Here is a 15612-nt window from a genome sequence, read left to right on the forward strand (position 1 = left end):
CTGAATATCGTCAACTTTTCCCCTTGAAACGTTTCAGCCATAAATAATGCAAATTTAAAGCAACTTAATCCCATAGTTGATAAATCCTTAAGGTCTTTAAGATAATGAATACAATGATCATGAAAATAAGCAGGCAAAAAGGTTCCTTGTATGTGTGCTCGAAAAGCCATCAAAAAGATTTACCTACAAATCTCTCAAATGAGTGTAAATTGCCATCAGAAAATTAACTGCAATAGATATTCAATAGATTATTGTTTTGTGATAATGTAAATGCTTTTTACGGACATGCAGGAAACGTTTCTCCTGCCAGAAAAACCATTGAAGCAAATCCCTGACAGAAAACATGAAATTGCGATTATTTTTATGGAAGGGGAGGGAAGTGAGATTTACGATGCAATTCGATGAGGGCAATGCGATGATGCGATGGCAGGGAAAAATATGAAAGATTGATGAGCTTTCTTCAAGGTCGTTCCACTTTTTTCACACTCCCTTTTGACTTGTTCTTGTGCGCTTCTGTTGACGGAACGATTGTGTGTTTGCCTGTCAAAATTTTAAGCAAATAGATTCAGATTCGTTGATTCAACAGCCAAAAAGATAAAGAGCGGCCTGGCCAGGCCAAGGCAGGGAGCTGCCATCTCAGCGGGCTATAAAATGTGCAATTTGATGTGGCTTAAGCACAGTTCTCACTCGAATTGATTCCATCATGTATCGGCTAGTCGTTTACCTGCTCGCTGGCTGCCTGCTGCAGCTACTGGTGGCAGGAGATTCATCATTGGAGGAGCAGTCGTCAGAGGAGACGACAGCCATTTATTTGGAGAATTTTCCTGCTTTGTCCGCGGAGCTAATGGAGCTGGCAGAACCTTCGGTGGATGAGCAGAATGTGATGACAGCACAGAAGATCAATTGGATGCCCGTGTGGCTTGAGCAGGAACAGGATCAGGCAAGGCTTGCGCGTCAATTGGTAGAAGAAACAATCACGGAGAGGCAGGCTGCTCCAATTGCAAGCACAGAGAAGGAGGTTCCTTCGATTGCCAGCACCGAAAAGGTCTCCGCCAGCACCGAAAACCTCCTCTCTACAGCCAACAGTGAAGTCTCCTCCACAGAAGCGATCCCTACCACCTATCCCACCACAACGAAGAACACACTGGAGGCGCTACTGACCACACGTGATACGAAAGAGTGTCCCAGCACTGCCCCACGTGGACTCACCAATCTCATACGCGTGGCACGACCTGTTTTGCCTGCTGCCGAGCTGCGCAACATTTTTGCCAATGCCGTTGAAGATCCCCAGGTGAAGGAGCTGCTGCAACTACTCAAGAGCAAAGCCTTCAAGGAGCAGGTGGCACTTTTGCGTGCCACCAAGCAGCATCAGTTGCTGCAGGACTATATCTGTCGTCGCCTGAAGCTGGATCCCGCCTACTACTTTGATTATGTGCGAGTTTTCCTCAATATTCACACCACAGAGGCGCCCACCAGTCCTCTGCCGAATCGTCGCAAGGGCATACGTGGCCTGCTGCAGGATGTGCGGGATGTCCTGCCGCGCACCGCTCTGAGGGATCTCTACTTGCGGATGTACGCCTCGGATGCGGAGCTCTCCAGTGCTGTGCGTCTCATCCGCAGCTTGGAGTTCCGTCAGCTGCTGCGGGATGTTCGCTCCTTGAAGGAGTATCGCGGCTTGACCGAGGATCTGGAGAAGGCGGGTGTGCCCCTGCGACAGATCCAGCAATTGGTGGCAAGTGCCTTGGGTTGGGCCAGCCTGGATGCCACTTTGGGGGCAGAGACTGTCATTTTTAGTGAGTAAAATGGGAGAAGGAAGGGATTTTTTTTTGGAATTTTTATATTTTCTCTTTTCTGTTTTGTATCTTTACCTTTAAACTCTTCTGTTATTTATCTCTATCCATGAACTATGTTGCTATTTATATTTACTACTACAAATTATATGAAAATCTTCTACAAAAACTAAGCAAAATGTGAAAAATATTCTCTGGCAACTTTCTTTTGTAATCTTTTAAATTTTCTATATTTTTAGCATTTTTTTTAGCTCTATATTCTTTCTAAAAATTCTTGAAAATATGCTCTAAAATAATTTCTAAGCCTTTAGCCTTGTAGTTTCCATATTTCTCTCTCATCCAAAGACTTCAACTCACCAAAAATCATAATAAACTTTCATCATAACCCCCAAAGATTCGTTCGCTATAGGAAAATCTCTTCCTATTTCCTATTTTACTGCTTCCTTTGCCATAATTCACCTTTCCTGTGGCTCCAACTCCCTTTTGCGGCTCCACTTCAAAGCGTTTTGTGTAAGGCAACACCTTTTTTTTTTGTTTGCTTTCATTTATTGTGGATCGTCTGTTTAATCGATTTTATATATAGATTTTGTCTTTAATGTTGCTGTGTCTGTGTGGCGTGGCGTGGCGTTTTGGTGTGGGCTCTCTCAGCCATCAATCCAGCAAAACTCTCATCAGTCATCTGTCAACCAATTTCAACTTCTGTGGCTCCTCCTCAGAAAAAAAAAATACAAAACAAATAAAAAAGGGGGAAGCGCGACATCTATGACGTGTGGGGCACAGGCACCACCAAGAGCGACATAAACCAACAACTGGGCAACGAATTTATAACTCAGTCGCTGTGGCATGGATAGTCTTCGGGGCTGGACATGTTTACAACTTTTACAACGGGGCATGCAACCAGGCAACCGAAACCACTTGAAAATTCGTTCAGGGTCAAAATCATTAGGGCAGACAGAAAACAGCAGCAAGCAGCAGCCAGCAGCAGTTCTTCCTACTGTTTTGTCGCCGCCGCCACAGCCGCATGCCACGCCACGCCAAGCCACGCAGAGGCCGTGGCATAATAAACAACAAATACAAATGAGAATTGCTGCCGCTGCCACACATGTTGCCCTGCGTTGCGGCAGCGCCTTCAAAAGAGACTTCATCGAGGCTGTCAGCGCCGACATCTAATCGAGGCAACAGTTGCCATAAACAAATTACAAACAGATCGAAGCAGACAGTAGCCCGCCCGACAGTCGTTGATTGTGCTATAAATAATACCCCAAAAAAGGGCACACAAATATTACGGAAATATATTTACTAACAAGCGTCTTTTGGGTCGCTGAAATACGTGTCAAAATAAACAAACATTTTGCCGGTAAATGCACAGCAAAATAGAAACAACAACAATTTGTACTAGCAATCGCAGCCAGACGCTGGGTCACAGTTCAAACGATAAGAAAGCCCCATGATCTAGACTTTGATACAGATTCAGATTGGTAAAGATTATCTCAATGATAATTGCAATGGTTACGACTTCTTTTTATCGCTTGCAGCTATGGGGAAATCTTTCAGTTGAGGCCACACATCGCATTGAGTCTTGGGTCATATTTTGTGATTTATTGCTGCAGAGTTTTGTAAAATGTTGAGGGAGACAGAGAATATTTATGTGTACATAAAGCGGGAGAAGGGACTTATTCATTTACATTCAGAGGGAGAAGAGGGAAATTTTTAAAATATATTAAATATAAAAACCTATGGCAAATTTCTAGAAATTTCTTTTCTGGTTGTTTCATTGAATGCAACTTTATTTTTGGAGTAATTTTTAAATGAAAATTTAAAGCAATATTTCATGACCCTCTTTCAGCATCACAAAAATTAGCAACATAATTGCTGCAGAGTTTTATAAAATGTTGAGAGAGGGAGAGAATATTTATGTCCACATAAAGGGTGGAGAAGGAACTTATTCATGTACATTTAGTGGGAGATATTAAATATAACGGAAACCTATGCGCAAATTTTTACAAAAAACAACATTCTGGTTAGTTTACATTGTACATGCACAACTTCTGGTTTTCTGGGGAGGTGAAGCGCTGGAGAAGGAGAGAACCAAAGCATTTCTATATTCCCCCCCCTTTTATATCTAAAATGCAGCACCCCCCCCACCAAATTGGTTGCCCTCTCTTTTTCAGAAAGACAGACAGACAGACAGACGCAGACAGACAGACAGACAGACAGCAGACATCGCTATCGGCGCCCCCGACCCCCCTTTACCCACAACCCCTTAACTCTTTTTAGACGGGAAATCTAGAAATTTATTTCTAGTTGTTCATTGAATGCAACATTTTTGGAGAAATTTTTAAATGAAAATCTAAAGCAATATTTCCCTTCTTTCCATTTGCGTATATAAAAATTAGCAACATTTCAAAAAACATTCCCACAAAAAAACAAACACAAAAACAAAGAACTTGCTTCCAAAAAAAAAAAGAAGAAAACTAAGAACTTTACTGAAAATAAATAAAAACTGCAACTTGCTACCAAAGGAAAGATAAACTTTGGTCTTCGTGGTTTTCGGTCTAGAGTCTAGACCCTAGACCTCTTTCTACCTTTTGAGGCTTCTTCTTCAGTCAAATAGAGACATGAAAAGCTTTGCCTTTTTGTTTGAAACCAGCGGAAATTATTATTAATTGCTTGGAATGCCGGGCACATAACCGAGCCGCTCCCGCTCCTACCCAGAACACAAGACGCCTTCCTCTCCACTTCATGCCCCACCCCGTTCATGGAAGCCGCCTCTAATGGCTTCCGTTGCCGTTGCTCAGTTTTTCTCTCCAGATTTGTTTTCATCCAATCATTTCGATGACGTAAAAAGCCGTTTTTCATGGCCAAAAACCTGGCCAAAGCTAAGTTCTTGGCCTCAAAAAAAATATCAGCTAAATGTCGGGCCAAAGCTATTGTGTCTGTGTGTGTGTGTGTGTGTGTGTGGGGGGTAAATGCGTTGGATGTTGTTTGGGGCTATGGCTGTGGATTATTTGGAGTACATGTACTCCTCGTGTACTCTGGCAACAGGGCGGTTCATTGGCCTTGGCTGACAGATAGACTACGACGACGACGACGACCACGATGGCGTGGGTAAACAGTTTGACTTTCAGAGAACAGTGGAACTGCTGGGGAGTTACAGTGGAGCTGTACTGCTGGAGCTGGCGGAGTGCGCCCAAGCGTGTCCAGATGGTCGTCTCCTTTTGCAATTGCACAGCTCCAGCACTTACCCAGAGGAGCGACAATGCTAGCCTGCCTGCCTCTTCTGCTGGCCCCAAGAGTGGCGTTCAGCGGAACACAAAGCGTTCGCTCGGTCGGGTTGCAAAGTGGAGTGGAGTGGAGTTTGGTGGCTCTCAAGCTGTGGGTGTCGTCGTCTGGAAGCTCTTTCTGGACTATTGTGTTCCCCAATCCAAAGGGAAACAACAGCGTAGCAAAAGAGAGGTGCAACAGAGGGCCAAGCGGGAGTGCAACAGAGGGACAAGCGGAGGTGCAACAGAGGGACAAGCGAACGAAGCTGCAACAGCAGAGCAGCAATAAAGGTGAACGACTCTCCCATTTGGTTAATTGAGTTTGAATGGCGGAACGAAAAAGTTCCAACTAGGCGGGGGGAGAGAAAAAAAACCTTGCCATTGCAGTGATTTTCTTTGGGAGGAAAAAAGGAGGAAGAGTTTTTCCATGGCAACGTGGAACCATGAAGCTGGTGGGGGTGGGGGAAAGTATCTTGGCAACAATTGAACTTTGAAGTGTGTCAATCTTATTGTGTTGTAGAAAAAGACTGAAAGAAGTCTTTGGAAGACGCCCTCCAAGAGGCAGACAAATGGGAAGGTAGCATAGGAGTTCTTAAGAATTCTTCTCGTAAGAATTTCAATTGAAAATGGTAACAAAAATCAAGGGAAATTCCAGCCACGTATTAGTATCAGAAGTGCAATATTTTAGAGGCGATATTAAACTTGAATTAAGCCTAAAGAAAGATTTACGTACGAAGATTTTGGTAATTGAAATTTGGAAGCCAAATTGAAAAGTCTATTTAACACATAAAAACATCATTGAATAAATTAATACTGAAGTACAATGCAGTTCTTGTTATCAATTTTCTAAAAAAAAATTTTAGCCCAGGTTTTAGGTTTAATTTATTTATTTTCATTCCAGAGTCAAGTTTTCTTTTCATTTTTATTGTAGACTGCAGTTTTCTTTCACTTCAACCAAGAATTGAAATTCATTTTCGGATTTAATTCGAGAATCGAATTTTTTCTTTCATTTAATTTGAAAGTTTTATTTTATTTCCTTTTATTTAAACTTTAAATTTTAAAGTACTCCAAAATTTCTTGCCAAGTTCTAGCAGCCTTTTGTTGCAACTAAAACATTCCTGGGGTCAGCGTCAGACCCTTTGGGGCACTATAATTATTTAATAGAAGAGATAAGAGATGCTGCTCAAAGTAAACTTCGCGGTTACCCCCATATTAACTAGTTAGGAATGGGAATGGGACTGGGGCGTTACGCCTATCCACTTCATTCCACTCCACTCGACTCCACGAAGAATTCACGCCTAATGAAGCACCGCAGTCGATGTCGAATGCTCATTGAACTAAGTCGAAACCGAAACCAAAACTGAAACGAAACGAAACCACAAATCAAATTAAAATTCCGTAGCTTTTTTTTTTGGGCAGTCATTAATCTCTTGGGTGAAGGGGGGGATAGAACCGCTAGAAGAACTGAAACTGCAATTGCTACGTGCAACGTGCAACATGCGTTGATCTTTCAACGCATCGCCATGGCAACCAGCGGGCCGCCTGAAAACAAACAAACAAAACAAAAGCAAAACCTCTTTTTGGACGCAGCTTTTGGGGTCCACGCATGACTTGGCGTTTGCTGGAGCGCTTAACCCAAATCCAAAAACCAAAAGATGAGGAGTGGAAATAGCGGGGGGCAGTGCAACACATGAACATAGGTGCTGACACAGGCAATACCCTTACTGGAAGGCTTAGACTGTAAGGAATGAATATTTTTGTGCCGGTTCTTGGAAATAAAAAAAAATTGAATTGTGAAAAAGAGAATTTTTTTTAAAAAAAAAAAAAAAATTAAAATTTTTTTTTAAAAAAAAAAAAAAAAACACTAAAATAAAGAAAAACCCCAAACGCGGGAACACCCAAAAAACCCGAAATTCGGGGATTTTTTCCCCCAAAAAATTAATCTTAAAATAAAAAAATTAAAATTTAATTGAAATGTAAAGTTTTAAGCAAAATATTAAGGGACCGAAAATCATCAAAATTGGGTTTGGCAATAAAGCTTATTCTTTTTCCCAATATATTCATTTATTCTTTAATTTATTCTTAAGTCATTTATGCAGCTATGATACCTCACTGTTATACCCTATTTGTAAGACCGAACAACCGAACAACTTTGATGACAACAATAACCAGAATTGAAAGTGCATATTGCGCTGCCGTTGACGCTGCCTCTGCCGCCAAGCCGCTCGTTCGCTCAACTTGCTTTAATCAGCGCTTTTTGATCTGAACAAAACAATTGCCGGCCGGCACCAAACAATAACCACGACGGCGCCCTCGCCCTCGCCCATCCACAGCCACATCCATATCCAGTGGCCCACTGTCTCACTGGTAGCGTAGCCACTGGGTCCACTGCCCCACTCAGTCCCCTGCCACAGGTTTTGCCCTCTGTCTTCTTGCTCTGCTTCTCTACTCTTCTACTTTGGTGGCACACACACAAAAATTGTTTTGAAAACTTGCTGAGTTTTCAATTGAGGCGGCCACAAAGAGTGCAAAAGAAGTAACAGCGGGAGGGGGGTAGGTGAAGGGAGTAGAGTAGGTGCATGGAGAGGGGTGTATGGATAAAGTGGCAAGAGTCAGGGGAGTAAAGGGTTCCAGTCGTTCAATTTGTTTGGTCAGCTCCCAGACGACCAAGTTGCCCAGTAGCTACAGATTTTTCTATACTCTTTCTTTGGCTGAAGAAGAGGGTATTATTATTTAATACAATTGTTTGCTGTGCTGAGAACGAAGTAGGGTAACAGATGCCCGATCGAAACATGAATATAGGAGCAAAAATAATTGATTATCCTACATTTATTAATCATATATGTCCCTTGTCCTTTTCCATATATCAGCTGCAAATCTTGCACATAATCTTCTTTAAAAATCTACTTTATTCAGTAAGTCAAAAATATAAAGATATTAATTGAATCCTTATCAAATATTTTATATTTTATTACTCAATTGTTTCTGTCCTTTGCATCCATAAAAATATTCGCTTTAAAAATTAGTTTATGGTACAATATCGTTTATATATTTCTGTATATTAACTAAGGAAATAATTGAAATTTTAATAATAATAATGGCCATAGGAAAAATTGGTTAAAGATTTTGTTGGAAAAACTATTTGATTTTTGCAGAAAATCCAACTAAAGCCAGGAAAAAAATGAATCTGGCAGGGTATCTCAAGCTGCGACTCTCCCTTGGACTTCATATTTCATTTCATATTTTTTGTTGTAACTGCTCTGGTCTCTCTGAAGCTCTGAAACTCTGAAGCTGAAGTACACATTGGGTTAAGTGCGTTTTATGGTTTGTTGATTCAAAAGCGAAGCGAATACACCCCTTGCCAAGAGGAAGGGGATGGTGGTCCCTGCGCAGTGGAGTGGACAGTGCCCGCCTAAGGCTACTGAATTTTTGGTTACAAAACATCGATCTGGTGACAATATCTCTGGTGCTTCAACTTCGGCATTCGGCCTTCAGTTTCTCTCTTGGGAGTTAGGACGTAATACGAAATTTTCAGTCTTTTGATGATTGATGTATGGAAAAACTTTGTGTTGTTCGTTGACCTCAAAAATTGAAGTATGTGCAGAGGGAATATCTAGGAGGGGGGCTTTGAATAATTGGCTATATATTTCGGGTATGATTTATGCCAAGTGGAGCGCCTGAATGAAGTTGAAGTTGTGAGAGAGAAATCTCTGGGTTAAAATATGTTAATCCCCGAAAAACCAATAAAATAAACCAATAATATATGCAGGCTATATTCTACAGAAACTTCCCTTTAGCTTGAGAACCCTCTCTCTCTCTGGATTCTGTTCCTACGTTTCGATTGATATGCAAATGCTGTTGTGGCCATAAACACCTTTAGGCCATGGCTTTTTACAATTAAAACAGCCACAAGCTGCTCGCTGGCTCCATTCACCAAAAAAAAAAAAAAACCATTTCATTCAACAAAAATCTGAACAGCCAACTTTTTAGTGAATGAATTTTTGTATTTTATTTATTTTTGTATTTTGTTGTTTGGCTTAAAGTTGTTTTTCCGCCAACGCGCTTGCGGGCTTGAAGCTGTTTTCCAGGCCAATAGACAGCCCCACAGACAGACCCACGCTGAAAAAGTGCAACCAAAAAAGAGCCGACAGATACATCCACAAGATATGCAATCAAGCTACAAGATTGTAGGCGCCTTTTTGGTAGGAAAAAGTTTGCCACGCGCCAACCTGTCGCGGTGCTGCTTCCCGTCCCATTAATTAGCAGCCACAAAAACCAAAAGCCCAAAACGCCATCGAACTTGGCTAAGAACCAGCGCTGCACTTGCGTGGGTCATCTGTCAGGGGGATCGTTTGCGTTATATAAGTCGCAGAGCAAAAAGAAACATAATAAACAACAAAAAACGGCAGCAGCTTATGTCACCCCGTGTCGTCTACCCATGTGCGGGCGGACGTTCCATAAAAAAAACAAAAGATGATTTTTTGTTGCATTTTTTTATGGGCCATCTGTTTCCGAGAGAGACCCTCCATAAATGGCATCAAAATTGATGACGTCGTTGCCTGACTTTTCATACCAGACAACGACCTACATCAATGCCTGGCCTGGCTTGGCTTGGGGTTTTTCATAGTTTTAAAGCTACTCAATTTTACTCAGTATTTGTGGCAGAATGTGGGCGATGGTGCCTGAAGCTCACTGCGCACTAAGCTGCCCCCAAAAAGAGAGGAGAATCGATGGAATTGTGTTCTTAGCAATGTAATTGTCAGCTTAGTTCAGGAATATGGTTATGTGACCTTTTGAAAATATGGAGAATATTTTTAGAAAATAGTTGGAGATGATTCATTACGAAAGAATAAAAAAATATCTAAGAGGTTTATATTAACCCATAAAATATTGTCATAAATATATGAAATATGTTCAAGAAATATTTAATAACTACACATCTCTGGTGTAGAAATTTATGAGATTAAATATCCTTACTTCTTTGATACAATAGCTAATGAAAGTTATACCTAAACATAGGCAGACTCAATCACAGGAGATAGTTTTGCTTAAAATGCCAAAGAATGTTTTATAAAATCAGTCAGAATGCAAACATTTTATTCTTTGATTTATCTGCTTTAAAGTTATGAAGGAAACTAACCATAAACAAAGTCGGAATCGTCTTTGAGACCTTAAGATACTAAAGAATGTTCTATAATAGTCGTACCTGTAAGCATTGATCAATTTCATGCTGCGGCACTGCGGATCTATAGTTCTTAAAATATGTAATTAAGCATCAAAGAAGTCAGACTCGATCTTGTTATGCGGATAGCCTTAAAATACTCACACAAAATATGCTTTGAAACCCGTCAGAATTAAATGATATTTTTCCCTTGACTTATTTGATCTCTCAGTTCCTCTGCTAGCCACACTCCAACTCTGTCAGCATGTGATGTGTGGGAGCTATCAATAGTCGCCAAAACAGGGTCATTATGTGGGCGATCGAAACGCTCGTTGATTGAGTGGGCAACCCAGTAGCCCCCCCGTCAACTTTTAGTAGGTGTCTGCTGGTCTTTAATTGAAGAAAATTATACATAATAGTACGAGTATCAGGCGCAAAATACACGACTTATATGTGGTGTGTGAGATCTAAAAAAAAATCCACAAATGGCCAAAAGTCGTTTACTACCTTGTAATCCGCAAACCAAAAAAAAACTTTTGGATTGGATATGCCCATAAAAAGGCGTATGGAATGCAATGAAAATTGTAGGTATGCTTTTTTATATGCATTTAATTTTCAATTTGGAACCGCATTTGGGGGGGTGTTCGATATGCCTATGCCAGCCACCACCTAATGATGATTGCCGCCATTCAGGTGGCGAGAAAACTTTCCTTTTCACTAATATGGCTAATCAAGAGGGAAAGAGGGGTTGAGGGGGCAGCAGCAGCACCCACTATCATTACATCATGTGGCTGATAGGTAGAGATCAAGGCATGAAATCGACTTCCGCTCGACACGCACTTGGTGGGGGGAAGATCCATGAGATACAGCAGGGAAAGTTATCAACATAACATTACCATCCAAGATGCAGATAAAGCTACAGACTACTCAACGTACAACAATCGACAATGAGAGTGAGTCTGTGAGTCTGTCTGTCTCTCTGTCTTCTGGTAATTTCAGATGCCAAAACAATGACACATAAATCGTTGAATAAAAAATCAAGCGTAACATCAACATTTTCCCCATACGTACGGATAGAGAGAGACGAGTACGTAGTACCTCCTCTATGAGATACTTATACGCGTATCTGTGTACTTGGTGGTGGCATGTGGAAAGTTGCAAATTGCTGCTGCTGCTGGTGGGGCAGTGTAGTAGAAAGCAAGGCAACAAGTTGCAACGTGTGCGCGCGTATCTGCTTGCCTCCCTGCTATTCAGTTACCGAGTCGCTCGCTCACTCGCTTGCATCTCGTGCCTCTGTGTAATGTGAGAAAAAAGCTACAGCCAAAGCTAATGCTAAAAAGTGCAACGTTGACACAATTGTGAGTATCCATGAGATACTCAAGCAATTGTCAAGCGATTGTCTAGCTCCAGCGACCGGCAATTGCATTACCACAATGGGACACAGATGAGCTGTCTGCTGCCATGTAGAAGATGAAGTGGGAAGCACTGCGTCCACTCCCTCTCTAGTACTCGTACAAGAGCAGTCCATGGATGATTTGAAATTGTTTTGCAATTCAATTCAACTGCAATGACATATGGTACATACATATGTACGTATCTAGAGGTGCCATATGTATCCGTATATCTTTGAAATGTAGTTTTATTTCTTGCTATGAAAGGGAAGTTATTGTTGGGCCACATTTGTGATGGAGAGGAACGCAAGGAAATTGTGATCGAGGCATTGCTAATGGGACTCCAAAAGTAGGCCAAAAGAATATATATTTAGAGTTCACATCTAACTAGAATAGAGCTAGTAGTGCAGTGAAGGGTAGAGATAATTAACACCTATAATTGAATTAAAATATTGTTTACAAAAAAAAATGTATTTATTAAATTATAATTTATTATTTATTTATTAGAATTTATTTTGATTTAAATGTAAATATATTTAAAAAATTCTTTTTAATACGGCCCATATTTAACCTTAATATTAAATAATACAATATAACAATAATAATAAATATAATAATAATAAAAATAAATATAATAATAATGAATATATTAATTATACTAAAAATAAATATAATATAATTTAGGCAGGAAATTAAAGACTCACCTTTATATGGTACAAAAATAATGAGAAATCTATGAATAATTTGCGAAAGAATTAATAGCTCAAGTCTGAACTGTAGCTGTAGCTGCAGATACATAACATACTTTCAAAAGATGCAAACAAACAGATGCAAATAATTTCGCACTAAATGAAAGTGAATGGTAAACCATTATAGTGGAATGTTCACCATGGGATTGTCTTTGAAATTATTTTAACGATTGCTGAAAAGTGTACTATCTACAGATATTCCAACCTACGAACTACCACACTCTTCCCACTTCCTCTTTCTGCTCTTCTTCCCTTTATCAAGAACCTTCTCTGCCCTAGATCGGGGTGGGCCTCTTTAGTTTTCCCCATCTTGTTAGGCTTCTTCCTGTTTTCTATGACAGCCCGATTATTATGTCATCTAATCCACAAATTTCGAACACGCATCGCATGCCGATTGCCACACAGAACTCAATTAAAACTCCATTATCCACACCATGGAATAGAACTAACATTTGGGATTTGTTTAATAAACAATTTCCGCTTTGATTTGTGGGCCCCCTGCTTCGTCAGTAATTAGCCTGACGGTTGCTTCTGTGCTGCTGTCTGCGTATAGGCAATTATGGCACCCTACCCCGATTTTTGTGGTGTGAAGAGTCGCCCGTGTAGAGTGGGGTCATCAGCCCAAGCAGCAGACCCTCAGGTGCTGCATACATTTGTCCTCTTTTGGTAGGAAGTTGCAGCTTCCTTTTGTCGGTTGCCAACAGTTTCGCGATTCTTGGCATTCTTTGCGTCAAAATTAGCTAGCAATTTGCTCTGGCTTCAGCCCCAGCCTTTCAGCCAGAGCATCGACTTTGGCCCTTTGTCGATTGATTATTGTGTTGTGCGGATTCTTTTGCACACAGTTCGATTGAAGTCGAACTCCAGTTGTCGGCATCGTTTGGCATTTTCTTCCCTTTAAGCAAAAGCCGACAAAATGCGAACCACAAGAGAAAGAGTGAGGAGAGGAGTGAGGCAACGAAGTCGTTTAAGGCCATTCGATTGGCATTGGCATGCCGTCGCTCTCTTTAGGGTTGGGTTTTCTTACTCAAGTATCTGCGGGATCCATTAGTACTCCTCTACTGGTGGACCTGCTGCCCCTGCAATCAATCAATGCTTGATACGAGTAGAATGATGAAGTCTGTTGGTGGACTTCCCTTTTTCTATATCCAGACTTCCACCGGAAAATATTTGCTTCCGTTCTGTTGTTTTTCCAGGCCCCATTCTATGGAGTATGGCAAATAAATTACAATTAAATGCAACAAACATGCAACAGAGGCAGACGCAGACCCAGACAGAAAGACAGACAGAATTGTTGTATCCAGCGGATGTGAGGAGTGGGATACCTACATATGAATGTATAGCGACAACATCATTAGGCCCCCACACTCCACTCCGCGTTACACTCTCCACGCCACTCCACTCCACGCCACAGAGTGGTTTGATTCTGGGGGCCCTTTTTCCTACGATTGTAACGACAGTAAAAGTGGTCCATGCTAATCCGGAAGTGGGTCATTTTCCCCCGAACGCAAATGAAAGCGTGTGCTCTGCCCTCTGCGCTCTGCCAACGGTTCGAAGCGTTGAAAATCATATAATAAAACACATGCTGGCAGCAGGCAGCAAGCAGCAGCCATGGGAAATTGAAACCGAAAACTGCAGCAGTGGAAAGCACCAGAAGAGCGTCACGGAACCAACAGAGAGATGGAGATGAAACAGGAGACGAATAGAGAGAGAGAGAGAGAGACGGATAGAGATAGAGAGAGTATCATCATCATCATCATAATCATAATAAAGCAATCAAAATGAGGGAATAAGACATTGTCTACCCAATCTCTTTGTGTGGGAAACACAGCTGACAGATGATAGATATTGTCTTCAGACTTATGCAAGAACATCAATCGAAAGGCGAAGTGGCTTTGAAAGTTAAGAAAAACCAAAGAAATCTATGAATGTTACAGGAATGAGAATGATAAATAATATACATACTGGGAAACCTATTCAATGAGATGTCAAAGGCAGAGATCGGCAAGGGTCAGAGGGTGCTGCAAAAAAGTACTTCGTAGTTACTGCGGAATATCTTAATGTCACGACATGTGTGGGAATATTAAAAGTTAAATAAATTCGTGTAATATATGTGGAAATTAAGCAGAATTAATTTTTCTTGGGAAATTAAAAAAGTTCTTGCTCAAATAAATTAAATATTCAGAGGAAAAATATATCTTTAATGATACGATATCTTTCATATTTGCAGCACAGCCCCGACTTGGTTTCCTGGTGTAAGATATCTGTTTCTTTGGCTTCAAATGATAACTGGCACACCGAAAGAAATTGAAGGGTAAGTAATTTTTTTATTTTTACTCAATTAAAGTACATTGTTGCCCGTATTTTCATACGTACGAAAACCTGGTATTTGAAATTATTTTGCAATTCATAAAATTAACTTAAAAAATATAACAAAAAATATTTAAATTAATCAAGAAAATATTATAGTAGGTATGTAATATAAATGCTGAGGTAGCATTATGGCAAAACAGCTGCAAATTGAATCTTAAATGCAAACAAAACTTAAATATTTTGTATAATCCGCCGCCTTATAGGGTAGCTTAGCTGCTAATATTCTATCAATATTCCAACTCAAATTTGTTTTGGTAGTAAACGACTTTATGGTCATATGTAGATCTGTTTCAGACACCACGCAAAATGCGAGTAACTTGCGCATAATTTGGTAGTAAATTCAACCATTAAGAAAAGACAAGACACCTACCCATAAAAACTGGAAGACTGACCGATCGCCCACATATGTATAGCGACCAGGGGCAGGGGCAGCTGCAGGGGCTGCTGCCTGCAGCCCACATTCAATTCCGAAACCAATTTTGACGCGTGCGCAGGCGCAAGTCTTAATTTGCATATCCCCCCCCAAAACGTAACGAAAAATTGTGGAGGCGACTATACTTACGATTTTGATTGTTTCACATTCTACGTATGAGTATGAAGCCAAAACGGATGTCTCGACGGATCTCTCTGGCAGGCAGTTTCACTTTCGCTTGGCAGACAATGGCAGTTGGTGGCTCTCAGATCTATCTCGGAGCAGTTCTCACATTAATTTTGGGGGCATGCGAATTGCACATTAAATCTGTTTCTGTTGTGATCTTAATTATACTTGAAAAATCGTATAGAGTGAAAAATCAGCTCTAGCTTTCCACAGAGTATCTTTTTCGCTTAAATAAAAACCATATCGAAATGATATGTCACAGCAAAAATCGGGCATAACTAATATTTAGT

The 15612-nt window shown here is 40.7% G+C and overlaps 1 protein-coding gene and 1 long non-coding RNA gene across 2 annotated transcripts; one reads left to right on the forward strand and one right to left on the reverse strand.

Annotated features, from left to right (window-relative positions):
* Window positions 1-663: 663 nt before the first annotated feature.
* On the forward strand, window positions 664-1864 carry LOC111081499. Its single transcript, XM_041592252.1, has one exon. It carries the CDS (start codon window positions 704-706, stop codon window positions 1799-1801), a length of 1098 nt encoding a protein of 365 aa, XP_041448186.1. The 5' UTR covers window positions 664-703; the 3' UTR covers window positions 1802-1864.
* A 4255-nt stretch (window positions 1865-6119) lies between these two features.
* LOC121403937 lies at window positions 6120-15494 on the reverse strand. The gene is made up of 3 exons (XR_005967565.1): window positions 15287-15494; window positions 6259-6413; window positions 6120-6200 (listed from the first exon to the last, which is right to left on the reverse strand). It is a non-coding gene; the product is annotated as an uncharacterized LOC121403937 (long non-coding RNA).
* Between the last annotated feature and the right edge of the window lie 118 nt (window positions 15495-15612).

Source organism: Drosophila obscura, unplaced genomic scaffold, assembly GCF_018151105.1.
Source record: "Drosophila obscura isolate BZ-5 IFL unplaced genomic scaffold, ASM1815110v1 contig_179, whole genome shotgun sequence".
Lineage (NCBI taxonomy): Eukaryota > Metazoa > Arthropoda > Insecta > Diptera > Drosophilidae > Drosophila > Drosophila obscura.